The sequence below is a fragment of the Macaca thibetana genome, chromosome 3, assembly GCF_024542745.1.
Source record: "Macaca thibetana thibetana isolate TM-01 chromosome 3, ASM2454274v1, whole genome shotgun sequence".
Lineage (NCBI taxonomy): Eukaryota > Metazoa > Chordata > Mammalia > Primates > Cercopithecidae > Macaca > Macaca thibetana.
Genome location: NC_065580.1, coordinates 162,302,927 through 162,326,278, shown reverse-complemented (window position 1 = coordinate 162,326,278; position 23,352 = coordinate 162,302,927). Strand labels below are relative to the sequence as shown.

Sequence of the window (23,352 nt, the reverse complement as noted above, 5' to 3'; positions counted from 1 at the left end):
CCCGGGAGGCGGAGCTTGCAGTGAGCTGAGATCGCGCCCCTGCACTCCAGCCTGGGGGACACAGCGAGACTCCGTCTCAAAAAAAAAAAAAAAAAAAAAAAAGAAAAAGAAAAAGAAAAGAAATAAAAGAAGGGAACATCAGCTATATAAAGCCATGGTGTTTTTGCCTTACTCTTAAGCATTTGGATGAAATGAAAAAGTTAAATCTGCCCGGGAGGCATTTCTAACTCTCCATATTCAGCCACGGAATAGTTAGACTAATACCTGAATTCTCCATTTACATTTTCAGCTTGCATTCACACATCTGGAGTCACAGAGAAATTACTGGTGTGGTGTCAAGTCTAAGTTTTAATGCCTTGAGGGGGAGCAACTTCACAATTCTGAACAAGATTATCATGAGTGGAGGAGACATTCTCCTGGTTCTTGAGCCGGAGTTCATGAGCTCACATTTGGGCAAATCTCTTCACCGATCATTTGAGCTCACACAGCTCCAAATACAATGGAAACCGCTGGGCTATCTGGCAGCTGTTGAGTTCCTTTGGTTGTTTAAACAATGCAATCATGCCGGTGGAGGTGGGGCAGGCAGACGGCAAGCACTGGCTCCGTGCAAACCTGTGCTCTGTGCCCCGAACAAGGCAAGGGCAATGTTGGCCTGATGTAAGTGTTCTGCTGGTCACCTGCTGTCTCAGACACCTGGGTTGATCTCCTAGCTCTGCTGCTTTCCAGAATTATTTGATGCTGCAGAACCTCCATCTGCTTATCTGTAAAATGGGCATAGTGATTTTAATTACCTCACAGAGGCCTAAAAGGCAGGTGTCATATAATCCACAGGAAGAGCTCAGCTTATTAAATAATCATGACCCACTAGCTATGACTGCTACTGTCTCTGGGGGTTCAAGAGCAGACAGCAGAATCATACCACGGGAGATAACTGACTGGTATGAGCCCCCTGTTGGGCTTTTGGACTTTGGAACAGGGTGAGGAATGAAGCAGAGAGAGGGTTGATAACTTGCTTTGCACAACAAATGAAGAGGGATTTGGGGGTTGCGAGTGGGCAAGCTGAGAGAGGATTCAGGATGACGTGGGCAGGGACCAGCCCCCGACCCGCTGCCCATCACTGGCCCTAAACCTTGAGTGAGCATCTCCCATAGCAAGGAGCTGTGGATCCTAGTTTTCCGGGATAGCCTCATGGTCTGCACCTGTGGCCCCAGAGTAATCACTTTAATGCTCAAAAGTGTATGGGTTTGGCTATAAATTATGTACTAACTATGCCCAACTGTCTTCTGGGAGGTGGTATGTTAGAAAAACCACAGAAAAGAGGCTGCATTCACCTGGGCAAGGAGGAGCGAAGAGAGTAACAGTGGAGGTGGGGTTGAGATGGGGCAGACGCAGGTGGTTAGAGCAGAGGGAACCAGGTGAGACCAAGAGAGAGCTAGAAGATGAGGAATATTCAGGTAACTAGCATATGGATTACATTTAGAGCATTTTAAGGTACAATTTACATATATTGAAACACAAACATTTTATAAGCCCCCAAAGTCCCCTGTCCCTCTTTGTTGGCAATCCTTGTTCCCTGCTTTCTACCCTCAGCCAACCAATGATGGTTTCGACTTGGAAATAGTGTCTTATAAGTGGAATCATATGGTATGCAGCCTTTTGAGTTTGGCTTTTTCTACTTTTCATAAATGCGCTTGTAGTTCATCTGTCTTGTTGCGAGTATCTGTAGCTTATTCCTTTCTAATGCTGAAACATCTATTTACCTTTCCCCTGTTCTAAGGCTTTTAGGTTGTTTTCATTAATTGTCTTATTTTTGACAAATCAGTTCACTTGTGTAATCTGCAGTCTTCTGAAGAGAAATGTAGGTTTCACATAATGTACCACTGAGAAACAAATTCTAGTTTAAGCATTCTTAACTTCTTCTGATTTACGGACCGTTTGCTAGTCTGGGGAACCCTTTCTTTGAATAATGTTTTCAATGCAAAAACCAAAATGTATAGGATGTCAAGGGAAGCCAATTATATTGATATATAATTATCAAATGTTAAGAAATGTGTGATACAGACATATAAGGTGTTTATTATTATAATAAATAAAATCAAGAGATGGGTCTAATAACTACAGAAATTTCCAATAGTGATGAGTGTAAATAATATTTTGAGATAACTCACATCTGTAATAAGTTATAAAAAATCTGTGATTCTTCTTGGGGACAAAGTCACAAGTACAATTATTATTATTACCACTTGTTTCCTATATTCATAAAGAAAGAAAATGCTAAATTTCAGTTAGAGGTTGGTAAACATAAAAATATGATTTTTCCGTATGAACTTCTTGAATTCTGTTTATGTATCTTTTGAGGACTTTGATCATGCCACCTTAGAATTAGATGATCCAGCTCATTTTGTTGCTACAACTTTAGAGGGAAGCAGGGGGACTCCTTTTTGCTGACTCCCATTCTACTGACACAGAATTCTTTTCTCTGCAGACTCCCATCTGTGGATTAGTGCATACCCACCTATTTCAAGCAGCTACATAGTCTCCCTTGTTTCTGTGACTCCAGAAACTTCTCAGTTTACAACAGTCTAACAATTACGCCTTCAAATCTGATGAAAGAGAACTTGAACAAAGCCCCCAAAGTCCTCTGATAGGTGAAACGTCCAATCTTATCTCTACTGAGGAGACCTGCCACCTGAATTTATAGCAGTGTATACTCACTTAAAGCAAAAGTGAAAAAAATAAAAAGAGTTTAGCTAGGCATAGAAAAAAATGCAATGGGTATTTTGTGAGTTCTGAGTTTCTCTTGAAATGTGAGCCAATTTGATTCTGGGAAAATTCAACTTCCTTGTTTGAAGACAGCTTATAAAACGACTTCTGAGTTTTATGTATGCTAAATGCTTCTGCACTCACCCAACAGGATTTTTTCAGGTGTAATGAATATACACGCACCAGAGAGTTACAGACTAGCAATGCCTTAAAACCACTTATAAGGATAAATAAATACATCCAAAAAAATCAAACCTTAACAAAACATGGTTATTTTGAAGTATATCTCATCTCCCATTTTCTCACTCCACAAAAAAATCTAGGACCTTCCTCACTTCCTATCATGTGCCCAACTTGCTTTTAGACCTACCAAGTTCCATATGGCCAGAATGTACCTAAATTACATTCACTCACCAGAGCTCTCACATGGGGTAACTTCAAATAATTGTCAAAGATTCTCTACAAGAAAAATAGATTTCCCACTTGGTCTTAGATGCCTTAAAATTTTTAGTGAGTGCAAAGCTTTTATTTCTCAAATAGAGATAGGATTTAAAGTACAAATACTTTTCGGGGTGGTTGCTCACTGACTCAGGTTCACTTGAAGGTATAAATGTTTGGTCCATAGAATGGTATTCCCAAACCTGAAAGAACAGGAGGCATTACTACAGAACCTACAGAATCTTCAGAACAGACAACAGGGTCCTGCATCTGAGCAACAGGATAAATCATTTCTGAAAATAAGGCCTAGGAACCTTTCATTCAGACACACTTTCCTATCAATTCTGATGCACAGCTGTTTGGGCACCATTGCCTTGGAGCACTAAAAATCTAATGAAAAATATCTTACCTTTGTGTGTTCACAGTGTAAGAATTTTGTTCACACAGATTCTTATTTGGTCCCAAATAAACTTGTCAGGTGTGTAGGGAAGAGATCACTTTCCAACACTACAGGTTGGGAAAACAAGGATTAGAGGTGTTAAGAGACTCATCCAAAGACACCCAGAGACTGAAAACAAAGAAAAGAGGGAGAAGAAAGTGCTGGTCTGCCCTCAACTTATCTTTTCTTTGTGTGTGTGAGAGACAGATCTTGCTCTGTCTTCCAGGCTGGAGTGCAGTGGTACAATCTTGGCTCACTGCAACCTCCACTTCCCAGGTTCAGGTGATCCTCCCACCTCAGCCTCCTGAGTAGCTGAGACTACAAGTGTCTGTCACCAAGTCCAGCTAATTTTTGTACGTTTTTTAGAGATGAGGTTTTGCCATGTTAACCAGGCTGGTCTCGACCTCCTGGGCTCCAGCAATCCTTGGCCTTGGCCTCCCAAAGTGCTGGGATTACAGGCATGAGTCACCACTGGCTCCTTGGTTTATCTCAAAATTCTGTATAAAGGCAGTCCCATATGTTAATAAGAGATTGTTAATAAATGCCACAAGTGTCGTCTGTGAAACTCAAGGTCTTAAATAAAAAGTGGAGTTGTTTAAAAAGCTGTTTTTTATTTACAAATGTAGTTAAGAACCTTCCAAAGAGGTGTTATGCTGGATGGTAAGCAAGTATTTCTTTCTGTTTTTTCCTTTGGTGAAAGGAGCTGCCATCTACAACTCAGCAGAGGAAGGGCTGGTTGGCCCTCTTCTGAGGCTATTTTGGGCTCACTGAGAGATAGGCACAAAAATGGGATTGCCCTAGGGCACTGGGTCAGGATAGAATAGGAATGCTTTTGTTCTGAGGGTTAAAGAGAAGCTAGCCCACATCTAGGACTGGCAATGGGGCGCGGTGCTGCTGGACTGTGCCCAAATGTCAGATTCTTGGGGCCAACTTGGGCCCCAGGAAAGGCTGTGTGTATAAACCCATGGAAGGATTCCATGAGAACTATGGTGTGGGGGACACCTGGAGGGAATCTGGAGTCAAAGAAAGAGTCATCTCCCCTCTAAGTTTTAGCCTCTGTGGCTCTGTGGGACTGAGAGCAGGTCTCTCTTTCGAGGGGAGAAGTGTCCCCAGTTTTGAGCATCAGCATTGGGTGGAGGTGGGAAAACAGAGCAGGTTCTCCCTGAGGAAACTCCTGGGATTCAGGCAAATCAAAAGAGGGGAGACCCAAGAGGAAGATACACAAATGAGTCCTTGGAAAGAAAAATGAGGTGGTCGCATTTAATTCTTGACTTTATAGATAGTTCACAAGCTAAGTTTCTAGCTCACCTCCACCTAGGTGTGAATTACAGAAAAACTTGCCAGTAAATACATATGTGATGGCTGGCTAAGAAATTGCATTGGCTGTGCAAACAATCCTAAAACATCTGGTCAGTTTAGACAGATAATCAAGTCAACTCATTCAAAATATTATTCATTCACATAGCAGATGATCATTGAGAGCTTCCTATTTGCCCAGCACTGACTCAGGTGCTGAGGAGACAGCAGTGAACAAAAGCCAGGTTCCCTGCCATCCTGGAGCTTCCTGTCTTGTGAGTGAGACAGTCAACAAATAGAACCCGGAGCAGGATGAGAGGATGGAGAGCGAGGGGAGTGCTTCACATAGTACATCAGGGAGGGCAGCCTTGAGGAGGTGACCTCAGCAGGGGAGCTAGGTGAAGTCATAACGTGAGTTCTGCAGAGACAGGGGTAGAGCACTCCAGGCAGGGGCTGGTTCAGATCGAGTGCAGCACATGATGGGGAAAAATAACCCAGGAGACAGAGGTCAAAGAGGGGAGGGGTGATGATGCCCAGTAACAGAGACTTTCAGAGCCCCTGGAGATTTTCAGATTTGGTTCTAAGTGTAAATTGAAGCCATTGGAGGATTTCAGCAGAGCAGGGACATTATCCGTTATCCATCCTATTATTAGGACAGCTCAGGTTGCTGGGTTGAGAACAGACCCTAGAGACAAGCATGGAGCAGGGAGAAGAGCTAAGATGCTATTGCAGTGGTCCAGGCCACAGATGAAGGTGGACCAGGCCAGAGCTGAAACTTGGACCCCACCATTGACAAAGGTGAATCCAACTCATTCCTTTAGCTGGTGTGTAGACAATAAAGTCCAATGAGGGGTTAGGTGCAGTGACTTATGCCTGTAATCCCAGCACTTTGGGAGTCCGAGGTGGGCAGATGACTTGAAGTCAGCAGTTTGAGACCAGCCTGGCCAACATAAGGAAACCCCATGTCTACTAAAAATACAAAAAATTAGCCAGGTGTGGTGGTGGGTGCCTGTAATCCCAGCAACTCAGGAGGCTGAGGCAGGAGAATTGTTTGATCCTGGGAGGCAGAGGTTGCAGTGAGCCGAATCATGCCACTGCACTTTGAAGCCTATTCAAAAGAACAAAACTTAGCCCCGTTGTTTGGGAGGCTGGAAGGGGCAGGGGTGAGCCTGCTGGATGGTACCGTGGCACAGAGAGGCAGGTGGCTTCCCAAAATACAGTTCTACATGGAAGTGGAGCACAAAGTCTTACTTCGTGACTACGAGGAGTTATTACTATGATTGTTATTTTACTCAAGGCCTGAAAGTGATCAAGCTGCCCTTGTGGGAAACATGTTAGAACATGTTGTATTAAAGAGCCAGTTTTTCACAATTCGTTTGTAATTTAATCCAGTTCAACTTCTGTCATTTCATTCTGTGGCAACCCCTGTCCCTACTCCAGGACAACTACCTCCCAGGGTTGTGAAGAGTGTTAAATCACTTAAAATAAGATCTGGTGTGTAAAGAGCCCTCTTTATAGAGGTAAAATGCAAGACATTTTATTTACAAGAGGGAGCTAGACAGAACGATCTTCCAAGTCTTTGAAGATTTAATACTCTAAGAGAATGCGAATATTTACTGAGGACTTGCAATACGGATGGCATGAGCTTGTCTGGCAGACCACATCTGGTTGGCAGGTGAAGGATGAAAGTTCAAGTGCTACCTCTGGGGACAAGGGATCTGGGAACAATCCCAGCACTGGGATGCACAGCTGCTCCTTCTGGTTCACTTTCTCCTGTCTTTGCATCTATTCATTGCCTTTTCTTCTGTTGGACTCCATTAACAAGGATTCAGCTTCCTGCCATTCCCCTAGAAACCAACTTTAAAAGTAAAAAACACTTTAATCTTGTTTTTGGCAATCACACCTGAAACAGAGAAATGAAAAATAACTAAAATCCTAATTTAAACTGCAGAAAAGGGAATATGAAGAGAAGAAACATACTATGTAAATTTCTCTTTCTTTCTTTCTTTCTTTCTTTCTTTCTTTCTTTCTTTCTTTCTTTCTTTCTTTCTTTCTTTCTTTCTTTCTTTCTTTCCCCCTTCCTTCCTTCCTTCCTTCCTTCCTTCCTTCCTTCCTTCCTTCCTTCCTTCCTTCCTTCCAGATGGAGTTTTCACTCTGTCGCCCAGGCTGGAGTGCAATGGCATGATCTCGGCTCACTGCAAACTCCCCCTCCCGGGTTCAAGTGATCTCCTGCTTCAGCCTCCTAAGTAGCTGGGGTTACAGGCGTGCACCACTATGCCTGACTAATTTTTGTATTTTTAGTAGAGACGGGGTTTCACCATGTTGGCCAGGCTGGTCTCGAACCCCTGACCTCAAGTGATCCACCCACCTTGTCCTCTCAAAGTGCTGGGATTACAGGTGTAAGCCACCACACCCAATGTAAATTTCTAATTGACATACAATGTCTGTTTTTTGCAAGATGAATAATTATATAATAAATAGTTATATGTAGTTTATTTAAATTAAGTTATTCTACTTGAAGTATTCACATTTTGGGGTTTTGTCCCAATAATATGATGGCAATTCATTAATATAATAAAATAAAAGCAAATATCTATGTTGTTTTTCCCCAACATGCACAATCATCAATTTACTTTTGAAATTTTCCTTCATTGTTATCGACTACATGTCAGGCATATCAGGCTTTTTCTTTTCTTCCCTCCCTTTTCCCCTCCCTCTTTTTCTTTCTCACTTCCTTTTTTCTTTCTTTCAATCAATAAGTCATTTTTTTGTTCATTTGAAATGAAAAAATAAACCTTATTCATAACTAAAACTTAAGACTTCAAACACTATTTTTGCTTTCAATTTAAGCATTTTGTTTTTATGAAGACAACTGTTTCAGCCCCTCTATCTTGCTGTTTCTAATGTATTCTGGATTAAGAAACCAGATAGCAGGTTAGAATGAGTTTAGAATAAAGTTATAGCCTCAGCTGCTAAGCTGAGGGGTCATAACGTTAGCAATAACAAATGCTGTGCTAAGTTTGATACATATGTTATATCCAATTTAAAACTCACAGAAGAGGAGCTTCAAGATGGCTCATGAGAGGCATCTGGTACTCACTCCCTCCACAAACTAGGACCAAAATAGCAAGCAGTTAGTCATATTTTAAATAGATCACCTAAGAGAGAATGCTGGAATTCAACAGAGAAGTGACAGGAAACATCTAAGGTAAGGAGGAAGAGAAAAGTAAGACAGATAGCTCAGTTTTGATTGGCCAGGATCCTGGAGAGGCTCCCCAATGCAGGGAAAGGATAAGTGAGTGACCCCCAGCAGCCTACATTTCCACTGCAGATCCCTGCAGTTCTACCCATGGGAAAGCCCCTCAGTCCATGCCGGCTCTGAGATTAGCATGAGCAGCTAACTAAAGACCATGCACTGGCACAGCATTGCTCCAGAGAGGAAGCTCGCACTGGGTACTACGCACCCCCTGAGTCCTAAACAGCTACAGCAAAGTGCTATTTTGAGAGTCTAGCCTCCACCAGAGTGCATCCTGCCCTGGGTCCCAACAGCTCCTGCATCTCCACATCCCTGGAGCCCCAATAACATCCCCTCCTCGTAGCCAAGTGCCACTGCCGGCTGCTGCCACTAGAGCCAAAGAACGGGCCATTGGTAGTGATCCTGCCACCCCCAGAAGCAGGGCTCCTATGCATTTACAAGTGCCCGCAAAAAGGCTACGCAGCTTCACCCAGGGCTGAAAACCATGCTCCCCAGCCACTTGTTTAAAGATGCTGCCACTGAAAGCAGCAGGGCTGCAGTGCAGCTGCTGCCACCTTAACCTGAGTATTTCTCCAAGGGCCTGGAAATCACTTTATCTCTGCCTAACACAGCCAGTGCTTATATGCAGCCCAGCTCTGTCCTCCCTCCCCAGTGTCTGAGCATGCTGCCTGGGGACCTGGAGACTGGAGAGCGCCCTGCCCCTGGAGAGTGCCCTGCCCCATCATTGGCACCTAAGCATTCCTCCTGGGGTTCTGAGGATGGGCTGACCCAACCTGCTGCCACCACTACAGTGGCACTCACTCGCACATGCCACCTGCAAGCCTGGGGACTGGCTTACCCAGTCTGTCCCAGCCACTACCAACACCAGTACAGACCATGTGAGAGCCAGATTGTCCCACCACTGCTACTGCCACTGCCCACACCATGCCCACTGCTCAGGAACCTGAGGATCTGTCCACCTACCTGGCCTACCACTGCCACTTCTGTCACCCAAGCAAGCCTCCTAGAGGCTCAAGAATTGGTTCACCTGGACTTGCTAACACCAGTGCTAGTGTACCCTGCCCTGAGGCCCAAGGACAAGCATGCTCAGTCCACTGCTGTCATCAATGCACTGGTGCCAAAGGACTGGCTCATTTGAAGTTCCTGTCCCCAGCAAAACACTTCACCATAGCCTTTACTAACACCACAGTCTAAGCCACTGAGAAAATCAGATGGCATGGATTCTGTTTACAACTGAAGAAATCATATGGAGCGCATACCACTGCATACACCAAGAATCAAGGCCAAAGTGCTGTGTGCTACTCAACCAATACCACAGACATATCTTTAGTAAAAAGGTCCTCTCCTATCATAGCAAGTTCGAAAAATTGAAAGAAGCAACTGTTACACCAGATGTGCAGCTATCAATGTAAGGACACAAGAAACATGGAAAAAACAAGAAAATATGGTAACTCCAGAGGAAGACATTAATACTCCAGCAACAGATTGCAATGAAAAAGAAATATATGAAATCCCAGAGGAAGAGTTCAAAATAGTGATATTAAAGAAGCTCTGTAAGATACAGGAGAACACAGAAAAACAATGCAAGGAAATGGAAAAAAAAAAAAAAACAACCAACTCAGAATATGAGCAAGAAATTTATCAAAGAGATAGATATCATGAAAAAGAACCAAACAGAAATTCTGGAACTGAAGAATTTACTGAACGAAATATAAAATACAATCAAAACTTCGAGAATAGACTAGATGAAACAGAAATAATTTTAGAACTTGAAAACAATTGTTTTGAAATAACTCAGAATAAGAAAGAATAAACAAAGCCTATGTGACATATGGGACACCATGAAGTGATGAAATATTAAAATGTTTGGTGTCCCAGAAGGCAGTGAGACAATGAAAGGGATAGAAAATATATTTAATGAAATTATAGCTGAAAAATTCAAGAGAATTAGACATCCAGATACAGAAAGCTCAGAGATTACCAAATAGATACAATTCAAAAAGGTCTTCATGGCACATTATCATCAAACTGTTAAAAGGCAAAGACAAAGACGGAATTCTAAAACCATCAAGAAAAATGTATAAAGTTACTTATAAGGGAATTCCCCTTAGACTAACAGTGTATTTGTCAGTAGAAACTTTATGCGCCAGGAGAGAATGAGACGCTATATTCCAAGTGCTGATAGCAAACAAACAACCCAATCTGCCAAAGTTATCCTTCATAAATGAAGGAGAAATAAAGTCTTTCCCAGACAAGCAAAAGCTGAGGGAATTCATCACCACTAAACTGGCCCTACAAGAAATGCTTCAGGGAGCCCTATACCTGGAAATGAAAAGATAATATCTACCATCATGAAAACACATGAAAGTATAGAACCCGCTGATAGAGCAGATACACAAATGGGAAGAAAAAGGACTCGAATGTTACCACTACAGAACACCACCAAACCACAATGATGAAAAATGAGAGATAAAGAAAGGAACAAAGTATATACACGACAACCAGAAATCAATTAATAAAATGACAGGAATAAGCCCTCACATATCAATAATAATATTAGATGTAAGTGGATTACAGATACAGACTGGCTGAATAAATTAAAAAACAAGCACAAGCCAACTATATGTTGCCTACAAGAAACTCATCTCACCTGTAAAAACACAAATAGACTGAAAGTAATGTGATGGAAAAAGATATTCCATGCAAACAGAAACCAAAATCAAGCAGGAGTAGCTATACTTATATCAGATAAAACAGACTTCAAGTCAAAAATGTAAAAAGAGATGAAGAAAGTTGTTACATAATGATAAAGGGATAAATTCAGCAAAAGGATATAACAATTATAAACATACATGTACTAACACCAGAAAACCCACATATATAAAGCAAATATTATGAGATCTAAAGAGAGAGAGAGACTTCGGTACAGTAATAGTTGCAGACTGCAACACCCCACTCTCAGCATTATACAGATCATCTAGACAGAAAATTAGCTAAGAAACACTGGATTTAAACTGGCTAAGAACTCAAAAGCATAAACAACAAAACCAAAGGCAAATTGGCTATATTAAACTAAAAAGTTTCTGTACAGCAAGGGGAATAATCAACAGGGTGAAAAGACATTCTGTCAAATCAGAGAAAATATTTGCAAACTATCATTTGGTAAGGGATTAATATCCGGAATACACAGGGAACTCAAACAACCCAACAGTAAAAAACCAAATAATACAATTTAAAAAATGGGCAAAGGACATGAATAGACATTTCTCAAAAGAAGACATACAAATGGCCAACAGGTATATGAAGAAATGCTCAACATCAGTAATCATCAGGAAAATGCATATCAAAATGACAATGAGATACCATCTTACTTCAGTTAAAATGGCTATTAAAAAGACAAAAAAATCAGATGCTGATAAAGATGCGGTGAAAAGGGCACTGTTGGTGAGAATGTAAATTAGTACAGCCACTATGGAAAACAGAAAGGGATTTACCAAAAAACTAATAATAGAACTACTATATGACCCAACAATCTCACTAATTGGTTATTTATCCAAAGGAAAAGAAATCAGTATATCAAAGTGATACCTGCACCCCCATGTTTATGGTGGCACTATTTACAGTAGCCAAGATATGGAATCAATCTAAGTGTCCATCAACAGAAGAATGGATAAAGCAAGTGTGATATATATATATATATATATACACACACACACACACATACACAATGGAATATTATGTGGCTATAAAAAGAATGAAATTATGTCATTCACAGCAACGTGGATGGAACTGAAGGTCATTATGAAGGTCATTATGTTAAGGTCAAAATGTTGTATGTTCTCACTTCCATGTGGGAGCTAAAATGGTTGGTCTCACGGAGGTAGAGAGTAGAATGATAGATACCAGAGGCTGCAGAGGGACTGTGGATGGATAGGACAATGAAGAGAAGTAGGCTAATTGGTACAAACATACAGTTAGATAGAAGGAATAAGCTCTAATATGTGATAGTAGAGTAGGGTGACTATAGTTAACAACAATATATTGTCTATTTCAAAATAACAAAGAGAGAGGACCTGAACTGGTCCCAACACATAGAAATGATAAATACTTTAGGTAATGGATACCTTAAATACCCTGACTTGATCATTACACATTCTATGCATGTAACAAAACATCATATGTACTGCATAAATATGTACAAATATGTATCAATAAAACAACTCACAATGACAGTGTTCCTTTTATAATCCTCACTGTTCCAGATGAAAAACTGAATCAAGATCATACAGTCACTACAAGATAGGACAGGGATTTAAATCAGACCATTTAACCCAAGAACCACCCATTTCACCATGATTGTCATTTGTGTCGGTTCCATGCAATGTTCTTAACTGACTTGCAAGATGATGTGTACATGCTTCAGGATCTACTGACTAGCAGGCTTTGAAATCCCTGCCTCCTAGGATAACCTATTCTGCAGTGACACTCTTCTTTTGACTGAAATGTACCTTGCCAAGTAACTGAGGAAAGCCAGCCAGATTAAGAAGCGGGTTTGGGGCCACTTGTAGGTAAGTGAGTGCAACTGTTTGAGAAGAATTCCAGGCAAGCAGAAACTTTAGTGAGCTCTAAGTGTATCCTATGATCTAAATGTTACAGATACATTATAATCCCAAGGGCTCTTCTGAAAGGAGCAGATACCTGCTAGAGAAAGAACAGATTTCTGTGGAAATGAGGCCATTCCTTCTGGAAAAGCAACAAAAGCAACAAACCCTTACATTGTTTATAAAGCCCTTAAGGTTTCTTTGTAATCCCAGAGTTTACCTGCTTCATGATTCCTTATAATGTATTAAAAGTTATTTAATTGCCGGGCGCGGTGGCTCACGCCTGTAATCCCAGCACTTTGGGAGGCCGAGGCGGGCGGATCACAAGGTCAGGAGATCGAGACCACGGTGAAACCCCGTCTCTACTAAAACATACAAAAAATTAGCCAGGTGCTGTGGCGGGCACCTGTAGTCCTAGCTAGTCCGGACGCTGATGCTGGAGAATGGCGTGAACCCGGGAGACAGAGCTTGCAGTGAGCCGAGATCGCGCCACTGCACTCCAGCCTGGGGGACAGAGCGAGACTCCGTCTCAAAAAAAAAAAAAAAGGTTACTTAATTATCAACACTTTCATTTCTTGCCATCCATCTCTCAATTTGTCACCTCTGTTTAACCCTCCCTGGTATTTAAACAGCTAATCTGGTGTTGGAGGCCAGGTTAACAATGTGCAAGTCTCTAAGTGACTTCATAGCGACCTTCACAAGTCTATTTATTTGGTATTTCCTTTGTGTTCCTTTATATGAACTAACTGGGCCCTTGCTAATAATTAAAAGAACTTGCCAAAGTATTCTTTTAGCAAAGTCAGTAGATAAGAATTTCTGTGACTAGCATGTCTTGCGACATTAGCTTGCCCCCCAAAGTATAAAACTGAGAAAAGTATTTTCCAAAACTAATTTGGGTTGGTGCATATGTATTTGAATGCATGTGTGCATTCACTCATTCAGGAAATATTTATGCAGCTCTACTCTGTGCCTGGTCTATTCTAGGCAATGACAAACAAAAACCCCTGCTTTCACAGAATCACCATCCTAGTGGGGTGAGGTGGGGCAGACAGATAACAACTAGAATGTATTATGTGTCAGATGAAGATGACTGCTATGGGGGAAAATAAGGCAGAGAAGGATGCCAAAGAGTAGGGGTTGTGTTTTACAATGGAATGCTTGGGCCAGGCATGGTGGCTCATGCCTGTAATCCCAGTACTTTGGGAGGCCGAAGCAGGCAGATCACGAGGTCAAGAGATCGAGTCTTCGCCAATATGGTGAAACCCTATCTCTACTAAGAAAATACAAAAATTGGCTGGGTGTGGTGCCGCACACCTGTAGTCCCAGATACTTGGGAGGCTGAGGCAGGAGGATCACTTGAACCTGGGAGGTGGAGGTTTCTGTGAGCTGAGATCACGCCACTGCACTCCAGCCATTTTATAAAAATGAAATGGAGTGCTTGGGATTAACTAATCAGAGACTGCAGCAAGGGAAGGGAGTAAGCCATGAGAATATAGCGGGCACCCTGGGCAGAGGCCCAACGAGTTCTAGGAACAGCAATCAGGCTGGTGTTTTAGGGGCTGCAGAAGTCTAGTAGGCCAGAAAGAGACTGGGATTGCCTGATTTTATAGGACCTCATACTTCATGCATAACAACTTGACTTTTTCTTGATGTGAGACAGAAAACCTTTGAAAGATTTTGAGCATAAAAGTGGCATGGTCTGATTCATGGTGTCCAAAGAGGATCAACTGGCTATGGAGTGGAGAGCAGACTGTTGAAGGCCAGGAACTAGTTAGGAGGTGGTGGCAATAATCTAGGGGACAGGAGGTGATGGTGACTTGGACTGGCACAGTAATAATGGAGATAGAGAGAAGAGGTTGGATTTTGTGTGTGTGTATGTGTGTGTGTGTGTGTGTGTGTGTGTGTGTACTTTCTAGTGATGGCATCTCACTATTCTGCTTCCAAGTTGGTCTAGAACTCCTGGGCTCAAGTGATTCTCCTGCTTCAGCCTCAGGAGTAGCTGGGACTACAGGTGCACCACCATGCCTGACTTTGGATACGTATTTTTAAAAAGTGAAGTCAGTTGGATTTGCTGGCAGGTTGGATGTAGGGTGTGGAAGAAAAGAGCTGAGGTTTTCAGTTTGGGCATGTCTGTGCACACATTGGCATATGTGTCTATATAAAGCTTAACATTATCCAAAACTATCTCGTTTCTTTGTTTAGTTATTTTTTTGCTCTACACCATTTGAAAAGGGACCTTCCCAATCTTGTTTATTGTTGTATATCCAGTGTCTAGAACAATCTGTCTCTTTCTCTTTCTCTCTTGAAAGAAAATATTTAGCTGTCAGTAATGTGGTTACAGAAAAATTGCAAAGAGCTGTTATTTTCTGCCTTCTGTATTTTCAGCATTGAGTCTGCATTTATTTAAAAATAAACTTTATGTAATTACAGAAAATTGAACAAATTTGCAAAATTATACAATAGAAAATTTAAAAAGGCTTATTATCGTTAAGTGAAAGATTATACATTCCGCAGACAGAATGTTATTTTGAGAGCCAATGTCAATGTGAGTAAATGACCCCCAACCCTATAAAATAATAAATCCAAACCCTGTAAGATCAAATAGCCCTGTGTGATCCACAGGATCAGTTTCCAGGACAGAACAGACTTTATTAGCATTGTTTTACTGCAAAGACATTATTCAGGCCAGTTCTCAGCCACTCAGCCAACAGCTTTGTTTCTGGCTGTGCCAAGTCTGCAAACAGTAGCTGATCATCTGTAGCTCAATTCAAAAGGAGGTTTTTTTCTAGAAATTCCAACCTCCCCCCCATAGCCAGCACATTTCTATTAAATTTGATTGAGTTAAAGTTTCTGAAATATTTCCTGAATGAGTGAATACACACGTGCCTTCAAATACATATGCACCAACCTGAACTAGTTTTGGAAAATACTTTTCTCAGTTAGTTTTACACTTCAGGGGGCAAGCTAATGTCACAAGACATGCTATTCACAGAAATTCTTATCTACTGACTTTGCTAAAATAATTTGCTAACTATTATTACTCACATGAGTGTCTTTAATTCGGTTCTTTGTAAAAGTCGAGCATTGAAGACAGTAGGTTTGTTATTAAGGACAAAGTTATGCATCTAACTAATCTCACATTTTTTCTAAGCAGTGCAAATAAACCAGAGCTCTTCAATGGTTCACAGCTCCACAATCCTTTTATATACATTCTGAAATCCTAAAAGGCTCTGAATACTGAAAGGTTTTTTGGGAACCAATCTAGAATCAGAACCAGAATGGCTTGAACTCGGTTGGAGGTGAACCTCAACTGGGGGCGGGGGGCCTGAAGCTATGTATGATTTTACCATATCTCACCAAAAGTGATGTATATCTGTTTTACTGCAGAAATATTAATGTGTTTGATCACAAAGTGATGTGCTGTGTTATGTAATATACAGTAAAATCACTCAAACATCTTTCTAACAATTATGTTTTCTGAAACACATCTGGGCTCATGGGGTTTGCATAAAGCACTGTAAACCTGTACTGTGTTTGCTGTTCGGGGCTGAACGTGTTGACTTCATCTTTCTTTACAAGATAAGGGTGATGGCTGCTATCTTGCCCTGGTGAATGCAACAGAATTCCTTTTCTAGGCACCTAGAGCTTTTACAGCTCACGTGCATCTCTGGCTCACCTGTGTGTGTCATGCTTTGAGTAGATGCCACTTTGTGGTGATGAAGCTTCTGGCCTGTACCTACCCAGATAGCACAGCCTTGGAGAAAGGTAGCATGAAGCTGGCTGTCTCTGGGCTCCCGTCCTGTCATCCATCAGTGATGAGCAACGGGAATTAGAAGGAGACACATTCTGTTCATAGCCAAAGGTGTGGCCCCAAGCCACATCAAAGACACCCCACCTCTTTCAACCAAAACAACCTTCTGTGGACACCAGGGGCTCATGTATCTTAGGCCAATATCGAAGCCATATAAAGCCTGACAAATCGTCAATCCTGAGCTGGGAACCCGGTTCCACCACGTTTACATAGTGCCTCCTTGGGTAACCCAGTTTCTTGGTAACCCACTAGAAGTAGCGTGACTTATAATAAGCTTACGACGTACTTTTCACCATAACAACTTCCTTTTTAGAGAAGGTATTGGGTCTGTGATCCTGGGAGAGCCCTAACTCAGGGAATTCCATAGCTCCCCTCTTTCACATCTTTAATTTTCTTTTCTCCACCTCCAGATCCCCAAGCTTTTAACTTGGAGGCAGAAGCACTGGTTGTGAGTTTAGAAATCTAGGAGAATCAGCAAGATACACAGACTCTTACAGTCTTAAGAGACCCGGGAGATGAGGGTGTAACCTTTTTCCAGCGCAGGGCTCCCACGATCCTCCAGACAGGTCCAGAGAAGTGATCCCTCATGGACAACAGCGCCCATCTCTGGTCAGAGAAACTCGACTGGCTCCTTGTGCCTCCATATGAGGGGCCTCTGGAACCTCTTCCGGTTCCCTGCAGACATGGGAAGGCGGCCAGCGGAGCCTCCCCTGCTTCTCTCCGGGATTTACACCCTTGCTCTTGGACACCTGGCACAATGTGGACATCTTCAGTTGGGTACCGGGGGAGCTTGATGCTTCACTCCTGGGGTAAGGTGGGGATTAGGTGTTTGGGTGTCGGGGTGTGTGTTTGGAGGGGGTGATTTAAATGACTCTGGAAGTTGAAGCCATTCCAGAGAACATTCAAGCGGCCAGGAGAACCAGAATCTTTTCATCAACATCCACAAGGGTCACGAGAAAGGCTGTTCATTGGCCAAGCTCCTAGGCCACCCAAACATGGGAGGGAGGAGGGGAAGACAAACCCCGCCCAAGCCCCAGGGGATGGAGTTGGCACCAAGGACTTCTGGTCAACCCCAGACAGCAGACAGCGGGCCAGGCACTGCCAAAGGTGGAGGCGCGAAGCAGCCCTCTCCAGCCGTCCACTGCACCTCAGCGGCCCGTGGGCGAGATCGGGGTCCGGGTGGGAAGCAGACGCGCAATCGGAGAGAAGCTCCAGCAGTGGAGGAAGAGTGCAGAGAGCTTCAGCTGGGCAGAAGGGGCGCAGAGGCTTGGGGCCAAGCGGAGTTTTCCCTGAGGGTCCCGCGCAAGGCCCCAGCACCCCGGCTAAACCTTTACCGCCGGAGCCCTGAGCCGGCGTCCTTCAAGGGGCACAGAGGGCGCCGCAGCACGCACCTTGCCCAGCGCCACCGACCCTAAGCAGCGTCAAGGAAGGAGTCCCGATCAAGGACAGGGATCTGGGGCCATGGCCGAGGCCGCGGAGCCGGAGGGGGGTGCCCCAGGTCCCCAGGGGCCGCTGGAGGTCCCCGCGCCTCTGGCTGAGAGACCCGGAGAGCCGGGATCCGCGGGCGAGGAGGCAGAGGAGCCGGAGGGGAGCGAGGGCGCAGAGGAGGCGCCAAGGGGCGCGGCCGCGGTGAAGGAGGCGGGAGGCGGCGGGCCGGACAGGGGCCCGGAGGCCGAGGCGTGGGGCACGAGGGGGGCGCACCGCGAGGCGGAGGCCGAGGAGGGAGCCCCGGAGGTTGCCCAGGTGCCCCAGGGAGGGGAGGAGACAAGCAGCGCGCAGCAGGTGGAGGGGGCGAGCCCCGGGCGCGGCGCGCAGGGCGAGCCCCGCGGGGAGGCTCAGAGGGAGCCAGAGGACTCTGCGGCCCCTGAGAGGCAGGAGGAGGCGGAGCAGAGACCTGAGGCTCCGGAAGGCAGCGCGCCCGGGGCGGCGGGGGACAGCGTAGACGTGGAGGGCCCGGCGGGGGACAACATAGAAGCCGAGGGCCGGGTGGGGGACAGCGTAGAAGCGGAGGTCCCGGCGGGGGACAGCGTAGACGCGGAGGGCCCGGCGGGGGACAGCGTAGACGCGGAGGGTCCGGCGGGGGACAGCGTAGACGCGGAGGGCCTGGCGGGGGACAGCGTAGAAGCGGAGGGTCCGGCGGGGGACAGCGTAGACGCGGAGGGTCCGGCGGGGGACAGCGTAGAAGCGGGGGACCCTGTGGGGGACAGGGTAGAAGCGGGGGACCCTGTGGGGGACACGGTAGAAGCCGAGGGCCCGGCGGGCGACAGCATGGACGCCGAGGGTCCGGCAGGAGGGACGCGCCGGGTCTCGGGTGAGCCACAGGAAGGAGGGGACCGCAGCCTCCCGCCCCAGGCGGAGGCAATTGAGGTCGCAGCCGGGGAGAGCGCGGGGCGCAGCCCTGGTGAGCTTGCCTGGGACGCAGCGGAGGAGACGGAGGTCCCGGGGGGAAAGGGGTCCGAGGAAGCGGGTCCCGGGGACTCGAGGGCAGACGCTGTCGAGGAAGGGGTAGGGGATGGGCCCCAGCAGGAGTCAGGGGAGGAAGAGGAGAGGCGAGAGCAGAGCCCGGAGGGGCCAAGTGAGGAGGCCGCAGCTGGGGGCGAGGAGGAATTCCCCGACAGCAGCCCACAAGGGGAGGCCTCCAGGTGCGCCGCGGAGCCTGAAGCCCAGCTCAGCAACCACCTGGCCGAGGAGGGCCCCGCCGAGGGTGGCGACGAGGCCGTGCGCATGAACGGCCGCCGGGAGGACGGAGAGGCGTCCGAGGAGCGGGCCCTGGGGCAGGAGCACGACATTACCCTCTTCGTCAAGGTAAAGCTCGCTTCCCTGAACTCTAAGGACGACCCCCTTGCATTCGAGGTCTTAGTCATCTCAGACCCCAGAGGGACGCGCGGGGAGGAGCTCTCGGTGGTGTCCTGATTGTCACCAGGTGCTTCCATGCGCGGGAGGGAGGCGGGACTGCGAGGATTTCCTAAAGAAGAGTTTTCAGAGCATTTGCGGGAGGACTCAATGGTTTGGAAGCAAAGACTTTGGGGGTGGGGGCAATGGAGAGTGCGATGGGGGGCGATGAGGATGTGGGGTTGTGGGTTCAGCTTCCCACTGTCCTTTGTCCTGAAAATCCTAACTGGCCCTGCTAGTCAGGAGGTTATTAACGAATTAACTAAAAAGTTTAAAAAAAAAAAAAAAAAAAGGCAACACATCCTATTGTTGTTCAAAGGGATTTCTGCCAAAGGAAGCTTTAATACTTGAAGGTAGGTTCAATGTGGGAGGTGCCTTCCAGACTCAATCTCAGAGACCCAAAGCTGGTCAATGTTTTCGACTCCAAAAAGGTATTCCATTTTGGTAGAACCAACAATGCACATTTAGGGGGGAAAGTGGAGCCTTATTGACATAGTGTTTATTGAACGTTTTAGCATTTAATTTGGAAGAATACAAGATGCCGTTGGCTTGAACATCATCTGCTTGTATGTCATGTTTTTAACTTCAGTTCACATGGGAAGAGAGCAAGGATTCTGTAGGGGAATCTGTAGAGACACCGCTGAGAAAGTTTTCATTTTAAACAGGAATTATTTACAAGGCATGAAAAATAAAAGAACAAAGTCCAGCAGCAGTTCACACCAGGATCTTTGTTTAAAAAGCCTTTTCTGAGGACCTTTGGCCAGACCCAGGAAAGCTGGAGATAATAAGGTCAAGAATGTGCATTGCATGCTGAATCATAATCCTTCAGAAATACTTTCGAGCTTATAGAAACCAGTTACCGTCTAAACCTCTCTGGCTGAAACGCAAGCACATTTTAATAAATAAAAGGAAATGCTCTGAAAGTGATTAACATCAGAATTTTAAAAATGGTTTGGGTGGCGAGGGACTTGGGAAAGAAGGGGTGTGTGTTTCTTCCCTCGTGAGAAGGTGCTGTTTCTGGCCTTTTTCAAGACCCTGGGACATAACCTCAGGACATCAGCCCCTGGGAGACTGCTGGGAAGAGCTGGAGTGCAGTGCTGCTGTGTGGCCCCAAATCTGCTCCTCTCCATCACCTTGGATTAAGAAATTTCCCATTGCTCTGGTTGTAGGGATACACAATTCCCGCACACAGCCTCTTAGCACAGTTTTGATGTACAGTAACAGCTTCTGATGAGTCTCCCTGTTTCAGTTCTCTCTGTCCTCTCCAATCCAGTCTCTTTATAATAACCAGTGAGCTGTGGATGAGATCTGATCATTTTATTTCTTAGTGTTGAATTCTTTAGTTGTTTATTGCAGAATTTTAGGTAAATCCCCACCGCGTAGGCAGCCCACAGGCCCTTTGTGATGTTATTTCTGCCTCCTTTCTCTGGCCTTGGCTTGGCGTTGCTGGGTGTCCCCACACTTTGTTACCTGTGGTCTCGCTATGCCAGCTGGATTAAACTACTTACTGTTCCTTGAGGGAGCCACGTTCTTTCCTGCCTTGAAACTTTGTACATTAGGTACCCTCTGCCTGAATGCAGTTTCTTCTCGTCGTCCCTGTCTGCCCTCCTGCCTGGTTATCTGCCACAAGTCCAAGAGTTATCTCTTCCAGTCCCAGACAGATGTCCCTGCTAAGGCACTGCCCTCAGCCTGCTATGCCTCTTTCCTTAGCTGTGTGAAATTCATCGTTCCATCTCCAGCACAGAACACAGGTGTGGGATGTGGTGAAGGCTTGAATGGGTGTCTGGCTGCTGGCTAGTGTGGTGATCAAGAACGTGGACTTTAGAGCCAGTGGGTCTGGGATCAAATCCTGGCTTTGCTAATTTCTTGCCGTGTGACCTTGGGCAAGTTACTTAACCTTTTGGTATCATTGTTGTCTCATTGATAAAATGGGGACAATAATAGTACCTAGCCCTTGAGGTTACCGTGAGGAATAGAGAATTAGATTACAGAAAGCATTTAGAAAAGTGCCTGGCTGGAAATAAGCATAGTACACATGTGAGTTCCTATTGTTCCATCTGTGTTGCTCCCATACACTTGCTTTGATTTTGCACAGAAACAGTTACCCCTGCCATTATTTATTTTATTTATTTTTAGGGAAAATCCCTCTAGGTACCTAATTACCTCCAATCTCTAGGGATAAGAATGTTATGAAAAGTCGTTTTCATACAACTTGTTTTCTCAAATATTGCTTGGGAGGAGTTTGTGTAGGCAGAAGCACGTGGCCTAGCACCAGCAGCGGGATAGGATGTGCAGCTTATCCACAATGCTTTATTCTGATGATTGACTTGGTGTTCAGTTGTTAACTTCTTTTTTCTTAAGGAAACAAATAGATCTCCAAATGATGAAATTGGTTAACTTTTTTTTTCTTTTAATTCAGACAAGTTCTTGCTCTGTCACCTAGACAGGAGTGCAGTGGTGCTATCTCAGCTCACTGCAACCTCCACAGACTGGGTTCAAGCGATTCTTGTATCTCAGCCTCCTGAGTCGCTGGGACTACAGGCATGTGCCACCACGCCTGGCTAATTTTTTTGTGTGTGTTTTTGGTAGAGACGGGGTTTCGTCATGTTAGCCAGGCTGGTCTCAAACTCCTGACCTCAAGTGATCCACCCACCTTGGCCTCCCAAAGTGCTGGGATTACAGGCTTGAGCCACCCCGCCCGGCTGAGATTGGTTAACTTCTGAGGGGCCGCTTATGATGAGCCTCACAGTATTGATACTGTGTCTCAGTTTCTTCTTATCCTACCAATCATGCTCTTTGAAAACAAAATGAAACAAAACAAAAACGACAGACACCAAAGCAAAAAACAAGCAAAAAACGAAACTAAACAAACACCCTTTAGACTCATATTTTCTGAGTTTGAAATACTTGATGTAAAATCTGTAAATTAGTTCAGAATAGGATTTCTTTGCCAGAATTAGCCTTTTCTAGGCTCCTTGTTTGAGCTCAGTTTTGTCTGGGTTCTTTTCTACAGTGGACACCTGACCTGGGTTTTGTGAACACACCTAGGTGCGTCCTCATGGTGGGTTTTTACGGCATAGCTGGAGTGTGGAATTCACAGCTGGGCTTAAAGGAAAATACTGCAATATTCTTTCAAACATTCTCCTAGCCTTCATATGACAGCTGAACAAACACATTTTAAAATTCGCCCGTATTCTATTTGGGAACTCCTAACTTTCACATTTCTTCCAATTTTTTTTTTTTTTTTGAGACAGGGTCTCACTATGTTGCCCAGGCTGGTCTCCACCTCCTGCGCTCAAGCAGTCCTCCTGTCTCAGCCTTCTGAGTAGCTGGGACCACAGGCACGCACCACTACACCCAGCTAGTTTTTTAAAAAAAATTTTGTAGAGACGGAGGTCTCACTTTGTTGCTCTAGCGGGTCTTCAACTGCTGGGCTCAAGTGACCCTCCCACTTTGGCCTCCCAAAGTGCTAGGATTATAGGCACAAGCCACTATGCCTGGCCTCTCTTCTTATTTTGTTAAAAATAAATATATTGGTTACAAATATACCAAAAAGTAATGGCTAACTATGTAGTAACATGTAATAATAATTGCCCCACATCTACTTCTAATTAGTTATCTAATATATTCTCCATCTTTATGAGAGTTGTCATGTTATTAATTCATCAGTTTGTTTTATTGTGCAAGCATGCAAGGATATATTTTTGTACAAAAGCCAGGAACATATAGCACCAGCCAAGAAAGTCCTTAAATTATTTTGTGGTCAATTAATTGCTGATTATGCTAACTTTTAGTTTTGTTTTCTCAAAGAAGCGTTAATTATTTGTCATCAAATTATAGGGTAACTGTGCAATAT

The 23,352-nt window shown here is 44.6% G+C and overlaps 2 protein-coding genes across 9 annotated transcripts in view; one reads left to right on the top strand and one right to left on the bottom strand.

The window, feature by feature from the left end:
• ATP5PO (ATP synthase peripheral stalk subunit OSCP) overlaps positions 1–23,352 on the bottom strand; it is a 1,173,690-nt gene that overhangs the window by 730,254 nt on the left and 420,084 nt on the right. Inside the window, exon 1 of one of the 8 annotated variants that reach the window (XM_050784669.1) lies at positions 8,400–8,403. The exons of the other annotated variants lie outside the window; for them this stretch is intronic. The gene's annotated coding sequence lies outside the window, so the exon portion shown is untranslated. Of the gene's footprint in view, positions 1–8,399; positions 8,404–23,352 lie in introns of those variants that run through there. 8 annotated transcript variants of the gene reach the window in all.
• Positions 18,066–23,352, top strand: part of CLIC6 (chloride intracellular channel 6) — a 47,524-nt gene continuing 42,237 nt past the window's right edge. Inside the window, exon 1 of the mRNA XM_050784641.1 lies at positions 18,066–19,409. Within this exon, the coding sequence (XP_050640598.1) occupies positions 18,066–19,409 (1,344 nt within the window). The remainder of the gene's footprint in view (positions 19,410–23,352) is intronic.